The sequence below is a fragment of the Camelina sativa genome, chromosome 19 (genome assembly GCF_000633955.1).
Source record: "Camelina sativa cultivar DH55 chromosome 19, Cs, whole genome shotgun sequence".
NCBI classification, from domain to species: domain Eukaryota; kingdom Viridiplantae; phylum Streptophyta; class Magnoliopsida; order Brassicales; family Brassicaceae; genus Camelina; species Camelina sativa.
The window spans coordinates 5515262-5523775 of record NC_025703.1 but is presented as its reverse complement, the minus strand read 5'-3'; the positions used below and the strand labels follow the sequence as shown (position 1 = coordinate 5523775).

At 39.5% G+C, this 8514-nt stretch overlaps 3 protein-coding genes across 5 annotated transcripts in view; 2 read left to right on the top strand and 1 right to left on the bottom strand.

Moving 5' to 3' along the window:
- LOC104764975 (omega-6 fatty acid desaturase, endoplasmic reticulum-like) overlaps window positions 1–1195 on the top strand; it is a gene marked incomplete at its 5' end in the record, with an annotated part of 3579 nt that extends 2384 nt beyond the window's left edge. The window contains 1 exon segment of one of the 2 annotated variants that reach the window (XM_019240572.1): window positions 59–1195. In XM_019240572.1, the coding sequence (XP_019096117.1) occupies window positions 59–930 (872 nt within the window). In that variant the 3' untranslated portion in view covers window positions 931–1195. 2 annotated transcript variants of the gene reach the window in all.
- On the bottom strand, window positions 1806–3924 carry LOC104764973 (actin-11). 2 transcript variants are annotated; one of them, XM_010488598.2, is made up of 5 exons: window positions 3781–3924; window positions 3435–3504; window positions 2905–3298; window positions 2167–2780; window positions 1806–2064 (listed from the first exon to the last, which is right to left on the bottom strand). In XM_010488598.2, the coding sequence occupies exons 2-5, from the start codon at window positions 3492–3494 to the stop codon at window positions 1999–2001; spliced, it is 1134 nt and encodes a 377-aa protein (XP_010486900.1). In that variant the 5' UTR covers window positions 3495–3504; window positions 3781–3924; the 3' UTR covers window positions 1806–1998. The 2 variants fall into 2 exon arrangements, with proteins under 2 accessions (XP_010486900.1, XP_019096179.1); XM_019240634.1 differs by lacking the exon at window positions 3781–3924 and adding an exon at window positions 3644–3662.
- Window positions 4904–8223, top strand: LOC104764972 (metal tolerance protein C2). The gene is made up of 10 exons (XM_010488597.2): window positions 4904–5390; window positions 5807–5915; window positions 6178–6217; window positions 6510–6586; window positions 6719–6807; window positions 7147–7216; window positions 7343–7381; window positions 7481–7631; window positions 7704–7793; window positions 7888–8223. The coding sequence occupies exons 1-10, from the start codon at window positions 4976–4978 to the stop codon at window positions 7987–7989; spliced, it is 1182 nt and encodes a 393-aa protein (XP_010486899.1). The 5' UTR covers window positions 4904–4975; the 3' UTR covers window positions 7990–8223.

Below are 8514 nucleotides of genomic sequence, written 5' to 3'. Positions count from 1 at the left end.
TCTCTCCTCCCTCAGCCTCTCTCTTACTTGGCTTGGCCCCTCTATTGGGCTTGTCAAGGCTGTGTCCTAACCGGTGTCTGGGTCATAGCCCACGAATGCGGTCACCACGCATTCAGCGACTACCAATGGCTTGATGACACAGTTGGTCTTATCTTCCATTCCTTCCTTCTCGTCCCTTACTTCTCCTGGAAGTACAGTCATCGCCGTCACCATTCCAACACAGGATCTCTCGAAAGAGATGAAGTATTTGTCCCAAAGCAGAAGTCCGCTATCAAGTGGTATGGCAAATACCTCAACAACCCTGCTGGACGCATCATGATGTTAACCGTCCAGTTTGTCCTCGGGTGGCCCTTGTACTTGGCCTTTAACGTCTCGGGCAGACCATACGATGGGTTCGCTTGCCATTTCTTCCCCAACGCTCCCATCTACAACGACCGTGAACGCCTCCAGATATATCTCTCTGATGCCGGTATTCTAGCAGTCTGTTTTGGGCTTTACCGTTACGCCGCTGCACAAGGATTGGCCTCGATGATCTGCCTCTACGGAGTACCACTTCTGATAGTGAACGCGTTCCTCGTCTTGATCACTTACTTGCAGCACACTCATCCTGCGTTGCCTCACTACGATTCATCCGAGTGGGATTGGCTTAGGGGAGCTTTGGCTACCGTAGACAGAGACTATGGAATCTTGAATAAGGTGTTCCACAACATCACGGACACACATGTGGCTCATCATCTGTTCTCGACAATGCCGCATTATAATGCGATGGAAGCTACAAAGGCGATAAAGCCAATACTCGGTGACTATTACCAGTTCGACGGAACACCATGGTATGTGGCCATGTATAGGGAGGCAAAGGAGTGTATCTATGTAGAACCGGACAGGGAAGGTGACAAGAAAGGTGTGTACTGGTACAACAATAAGTTATGAGGATGATGGTGAAAGAACACTGAAGAAATTGTCGATCTTTCTCTAGTCTGGTTCTCTTTTGTTTAAGAAGTTATGTTTTATTTCAATAATTCCAGTGTCCATTTTGTTGTGTTATGACATTTTGGCAAATTATGTGATGTGGGAAGTTAGTGTTCAAATGTTTTGTGTCTGTATTGTTCTTCTCATCGCTGTTTTGTTGGGATCGTAGAAATGTGACCTTCGGACAGTAAAACTCTTGTACTAAAACTATCTTCCTTTCGGTATCTTCAAAAGTGTTAACTTAACTATGATGAACGTAGTGAATCCTGACTTAAATAATCGACTTTTGTTTAAGACCTATCAACTATAAGAGTAAGAGGGTTACTGGTTACACGAATGTTTCTTTATCAAAATATTTCTTTATCAAAATAAACATAACATTTGCTCTCTCTAAATTAGGTTTGTTACTTACATCACATAGTCTGGGGGGGTTCGATGTTTTTTGTCTGTTTGTTTGATGCATGGTGGTCGGTGTAGCTGTCATGTCCAAGTTCAATCTTCAGTTTAGTACTTCTTTTTTTTCCATTGTTTTATGACTAGCACTGAATTCCCTTGTATGTCTGTGATACTGAAGCCAAGCGTGACAAATGTTGACCATGCTATGTCGATGTATTAAAGGGGTTTGAGTTAATAGTGCTGTTTTGGCTGGCAGGTCACAATCACAATTCTTTCACACTCCAATCATGTGGTTTTGGCTTTTGATTCCTCTTTTTAGAATTAGCTTTTGGTAAAGAACTGAGACCTCTGGCCTTTATATATGAAACCCCTTTAACTAAAATTATATAGCACGCCAAATCCATTACCTCTGGTTTCATCTTTGAGAGGGAACATAAGAGTAAAAGAAAGAGAAATAAATTAAAAAACAATTTTTTTTCCATTACAGAAACACCAAAAGAGAAGGACAACAAGAAAGAAATGTGGTGAAGAAACATAGAAAACAAAAGAATGTTCTGTAACCAAGTCGATCGATGAACAAAAGGCTTTACCAATACGGAAACAATCTTTCATCCCTTCGATTTGAGCATAAACTTAGAAGCATTTCCTGTGGACTATGGATGGCCCTGACTCATCATACTCACCCTTTGATATCCACATCTATAGAGCAACAACATTGTGTATGATTAACAAATTTCAAATGGGTAACAAAGTAAGTAAAAAAGCACAAAACTCATAGAGAATAAAGAATGAAGATATTACCTGTTGGAAGGTACTGAGGGACGCTAGAATGGAGCCTCCAATCCAGACACTGTACTTCCTCTCTGGTGGTGCAACCACCTTAATCTTCATGCTGCTTGGAGCCAATGCAGTGATCTCTTTGCTCATCCTATCAGCAATTCCAGGAAACATGGTGGTTCCACCACTGAGCACAATGTTTCCATACAGATCCTTCCTGATATCAACATCACACTTCATGATGGAATTGTAAGTGGTCTCGTGAATACCAGCAGCTTCCATTCCCACCAAAGACGGTTGGAAAAGAACCTCAGGGCAGCGGAATCTCTCTCCTCCAATTGTGATCACCTGTCCATCAGGCAACTCATAACTCTTCTCAACGGATGAGCTTGTGTTTGCCGTCTCCATCTCTTGTTCGTAGTCAAGAGCTATGTAAGCGAGTTTCTCTTTCACGTCCCTTACTATTTCACGCTCTGCTGAGGTAGTGAATGAGTAACCTCGCTCGGTTAAGATCTTCATGAGGTAATCAGTGAGGTCACGCCCTGCAAGGTCGAGACGCAGAATGGCGTGTGGAAGAGCATATCCTTCATAAATTGGAACAGTGTGACTCACACCATCTCCAGAGTCCAACACAATACCTGGAAACATACAAGACAAGTAAACATATGATTACGATCAAGAAATGGTATTATTTCTCAAAATGTCCAATGCATAGTATAGTGATTAAAAACAATGGTGTTAATTAATTGAAGATCTTCTTACCAGTAGTACGACCACTAGCGTAGAGGGAGAGAACAGCTTGGATAGCGACATACATAGCGGGTGTGTTGAAGGTTTCAAACATAATCTGAGTCATTTTCTCACGATTAGCCTTGGGGTTGAGAGGAGCCTCTGTGAGAAGAACAGGGTGCTCTTCTGGTGCAACACGGAGCTCATTGTAGAAAGTGTGATGCCAAATCTTCTCCATGTCATCCCAGTTGCTAACAATACCGTGCTCAATAGGATATTTCAACGTCAAAATACCTCTCTTTGACTGAGCCTCGTCACCAACGTAAGCATCTTTTTGTCCCATACCAACCATCACACCAGTGTGGCGAGGACGACCAACAATACTGGGGAATACAGCTCTTGGTGCATCATCTCCAGCAAATCCAGCCTAAGGAATTGGAACCCAACATATATATTCATTCATAAAGCTCTCTAATTATAAACAAGAGACCGCAGCATTGTATAAAAAAAGATTTCAGATTTATATCGTAACAAAGTTTTTTGTAGGTATGCTAGCTAAATACCTTAACCATTCCGGTTCCATTGTCACAGACAAGAGGCTGAATGTCTTCACCATCTGCCATTTTCTATTTCCTGTAAATTGATTCTCGATAATATTAGCATCATAATTGAACGTCAAATGAGGCCTTTATTTTGCAACTTGGCAACAAACAGAGGAATCTAAAGATCTCAAAAAAAAAAAAGTGTTACAATAAACGTAAGGGATACATACTAATGAAGTGTTACAATAATAAAGAAAAGCTCCATAAACGTAAAGAACATATATACTAATGAACGGGATTAATATGAGAATGAAATGATGAACCTAGGACGTTAAAATCGATGACGAACATTATGGGAATGTTGTACCTTTGGTTTGAGGGATCTCTGAGAGGAAACCTGGAGGAGGGGTGTGTCGTGTGTGTTGTTTTGTTTGAGAGAGAGAGAGAGAGAGAGAGAAACCAACAAAACAAAAGAGAAACGGAGCGAATGAAGGGGAAAATTGTGAGCCTGAGAATTGAAGTTTAAAAAGGAAGAAAGGCCACTCCCCATAATATGATGGAGAAAGATCTCAGCCGTTGAATTTTTCTGAATCTATCTTTGAACGAAGGAGGACCCCACGACCAGTCACGTTATTGGTGGAAACAGCTGTCTTGTCTTTCAAAAAAGTGTAGTAACTGACATAATTTAATTAATTATTTCGATATTTGGTATCGTAACCGTAATCTCTTTATAGAGAGACTCTGTAAAGTATTTAATGGGCTGGAAAATGTTCCTTAAGGGGACATCTACCTAAAACAACCCCATATTAATGGGCTGGAATTTGTTTGTTTACATTTCTTATATATTATTAACCGACACTGTTTATGTTTACCAAACCTTTTTTTTTTGTATATCTAGTGGGGACTGGGGAGTAGTGGGTAGTTGGACTTGGAGAAAAAAAAAACGGATTAGTTGGACATAAAAGGAAAACGTGTATTCGTTTCACTCTAGATTCGACTCCTTTTGTCGTATGCTGCTCAATAATACAAACTGAGGTTGTATTGTCCGGTCATTTCATTACAAAGCACAATATGAAGTAACCATGCATGTCCCTTGAGATATAATATCCTCTGCAAGGGCCGAGCTGAAATATCCGCTGAGGCGCTGAGCTAAGTAGGCCAACTTATTTATGGGATTGTCAGACGGTTTGAAGTCTGCTTTTGTCAGGCCTAGGCCACCTCTACAGTTAATCTGACTGTTAAAATCGGCTATAATTGATTCTGATCACTGTTAATATGAATCGATAACTATGGTAGTTTAAATATATTTATAAACCCAAAAAAAAACCAATCAAGTCCATAACGAATTAACGATTAAGGCGTGTTTAGTGGTCAAGCTTCTCGACTTTTTGGACGATTTTGGGCTTTAAAAAGTCAATATGGGCTTTGGAATAGTAGCCCATTGACTTTACTGTGTAAGCAAGCAGGGTTTTGTGTTTGACTGTTGATTTTTTAGTATTTGCTAAAGTTGGAACTCACTCAACTGGGAATTTGCAACCTTTAAGATCAAACGAAGAAAAAAAATGGAGAGATCCGGTTCCTTTAATCCTCGATGCGATAACGAGCTCCCGAATGATCGGAGCAGTGATGTCGGATACACTACAAATGATCGGAGGCTTGCTTATTCCCGCTCGTTTCAGCAATCACACGGTCCACGAACTCCGGCGTTCACGGAGGCGGCTAAGCCTTTTCTTGATAGGACGGTCTCGAGCATCGATATGCCGCCGGAGATTTACTCCGTCGACGGAAACGATGTGTTTTTCGGGGATGGGAAAGAAGTAGAATTAGGGAAAGGGTCTGTTTTGGGCATGGTTTGGGAGATTTTTGGGGTACTGAGAAGTGGGAATCGGCAGATGAAGAGGCTGTTTTTGCTGATTGCGCTTAATGTGTTGTATTCTACAACTGAGCTCTCTATTGGTCTCTTCACTGGGCGTGTAGGTACGATATGGTTTCACTTCTTGGTCAAGTTCTTGATATTTCTTGTTGAGGGAGAGAGACTTGGATGTGTTGAAGATGAATTATAACAGCTACAGCCGCAAAATTTAGGCTCAAGTATTTAGTTGATATAGACTAAACTATGGAACTAAATCTCTGGGATAGTAGAGTCTGTTGAGGCCTTGATTATGGAGCTTTAAGATTTGGTTTCTGTTGCAATTGAATCATACTAGAAAGGGTTTCACAACTTTCAACCAATCTTCTGTTTCTGCTGTCGTAGTTTGTTTAATGACTTTTTGCTCAGTGCAGTAATTGGTGCTTGTCAGAATTGGTTTGTTTAGTTCTCTGCTCCGTTGTCATTTTTTCAGTATTTACTAACTGTGCTGATTTTGTTGATGTTGTTTTATGGACTCTTACAGGTTTGGTCTCCGATGCATTCCATTTGACATTTGGTTGTGGGCTCTTGACATTTTCTTTATTTGCAATGGCAACTTCACGGAAGAAGCCTGATCATGCTTACTCATACGGGTGAGATAAAAGTGAATTGATTGGCTCAGTTGGTGAATCCAGTTTCTGGAGTTATTGGTTGGAAATTGGAATGCATGTTTTGTGGTAGTTACCATCTAGCTGCTTAATTTGTGAAAAAATAATGATCTTCTTTCGTTGGATCTAGACTAGTATTCGATGGGGTTACTAAGGTTCTGTTCATTCGAAAGTCCATCCTTTGTTGTTTTGGTAGGAGATTGTAATGGCTTGATGCTGAATTGCGCATCCTTGTCTTTTTTTCCAGGTACAAAAGACTTGAAGTTTTATCTGCTTTCACTAATGCTGTAAGTATGTTCTCAACTTGTTTTATGTCTTTTCCAGCTTTATTTTGTAGTTTCGAAGGCTTTTGTGCCATGTAATAAAATAGGTGTTAAGAGCTTAACTCAGTGTTTCCAGTCTTTCCTATACTGTTGCTTATAGAATAGAGTAATTTTTCAGGTCGTTGTTAGAAATTTTTGGACTACCATACATTATGAAGACCTTTCTTTTTGTTTTTCCTTCATTGTGTCATTCTCTGTAGCTTCCTTTTTTGGTTAACACTTTGATATGTTTAATATTTGACATATGTGTAGACAGCTGTTTCTTATGTTCATGTCGTTCTCCTTAGCTGTGGAAGCTCTTCATGCATTTATACAAGATGAATCAGAGCACAAGTAAGTCGCCTTTTTTGCAAAGACATGCTTAAGAGTTCTAGATATATATATCTGGCACTTACCAAGTTTACAGCTACTGTTCCCTCTTGCTCCTTTATATTAGTGTGAATTTTTAATATTTCTTTTATGTAGGCATTATTTGATTGTATCAGCGGTAACAAATCTGCTGGTGAACCTACTAGGTGTTTGGTTCTTTCGGAATTACGCTCGTGTCAATATTGGTATGTATTCACTGCGTATACATGCGCAAGTTCTGGTTAGACGTGTAAGATTTGATGTTCATAATCTGCTTTATGTGATATATAGCATCTTTTGGCGGCTTTGGTATATTTCATTTGTATAATGGCCCCTCTGTCAGTTTTACTGTAAAGCCAAAGACGTAAGGGTGTTTGGTTAAGATAGAATTAGTACGGGGATTAGTTGAAATAGGAAGACAGCATCAACTATCATTATCTGGCCAAGACAGTTCGTTACTTCTTGAAATTATCTGTCCCGTCTTTACATTTATAAACCACAATTTTTTTCTTGAATTTTGTTCTTACATTCATAATATGCTGCAGTCTACAGAAAAGCAGAAGATATGAATTACCACTCCGTTTGCTTGCACGTCATATCAGATTCCATCCGCAGGTGTTAAATCTCTCTGCTTTTCTCTATCTCAAACAGAGCAGTAGAGAGCTAGATTAAAAGAATACTTATTTTTGTATGGAACTTATATCAGCAAACATGAAGTTTTTGTTGCTGCTTTCTTTTCAGTGCAGGTTTGATACTGGCATCTTGGCTCCTCTCTCTCGGGTAATTCTCGCTTTCTTTGAAGGAGCTGAGTGAACAAACGTGTTGTGTTGCTTGACATCTTACTGTTTCCTTTTGGTCCTCGTGTCTTGGATTTTTCAGGGTTGAAAATGCAGAGGTGCTATGTTTAGGATTGGTATCGGTTACAGTGTTTATGCTTGTTATGCCACTCTTCAAAGCCACTGGTGGTATCTTGCTTCAGATGGCACCCCCAAACATTCCTTCTTCGGCATTAAGCAAATGCTTGCGACAGGTTTGCTCTTTTCCATATATTGTTTCCCGTATGTGTCAAACCGGGCTTCTCTTCAACTATCTTTCTGTACAGATTACTTCTCGAGAAGATGTCACGGAGGTTTTACAGGCACGTTTCTGGGAGGTTGTGCCTGGTCACACTGTTGGCTCACTCAGACTCCAGGTACTCACTCTTTCCTTGTTTTCATATCAGTTAAAACATGAGATCACAATAGGAATAGAAATGAATCGGTTTGTTGTTTTGGCATCGGCGTTAGGTGAAGAGTGGAATAGATGAAAGGCCATTACTGCAATATGTGTATGATGTTTACCATGATTTGGGTGTACAAGACTTGACCTTGCAAACTGATTGCACTTAAGCTGAACCTGCTTCTTCTTTGTTTTTAAATACTGATCTGAGGATTTCGGATGTATACTAGAGATTATGTTTCTATAGGAGAATATTTCTTGGTTTCAAGTTGTAACTTTGTCGTTGCAATCTTATTTTGTATGGTTTCCATTTGTGTCTTTTGAACCACACATGGATCACAATCCTTGTATCTTTCAAGTTTGTTGATATTTTGGCTAATTGCAAATTAAATTATTTTTTAGAAGTCAAATGCCATTTGGAAAATGTGAAAGTAAAGTGCAAAAGATACATAAACTATGAGCTGAGACAAGATTTTAGAATTCCTTCTTGTTTATATAAGAAAAACGGAAGTGGGGGAATCAAAGATTACATTATGCCTATATCTAAAAAAACCTAATATTCCAAAAAATGGGCCAGTAAAAGCATCTTTAAAAGATAAATTCATCGATTACGAAATCATCGACCGTCCATGTCTATATTATTCTTTACTTACTCCTATGCTTCATTGAGCATAGCACATTTATTCTATTCCACT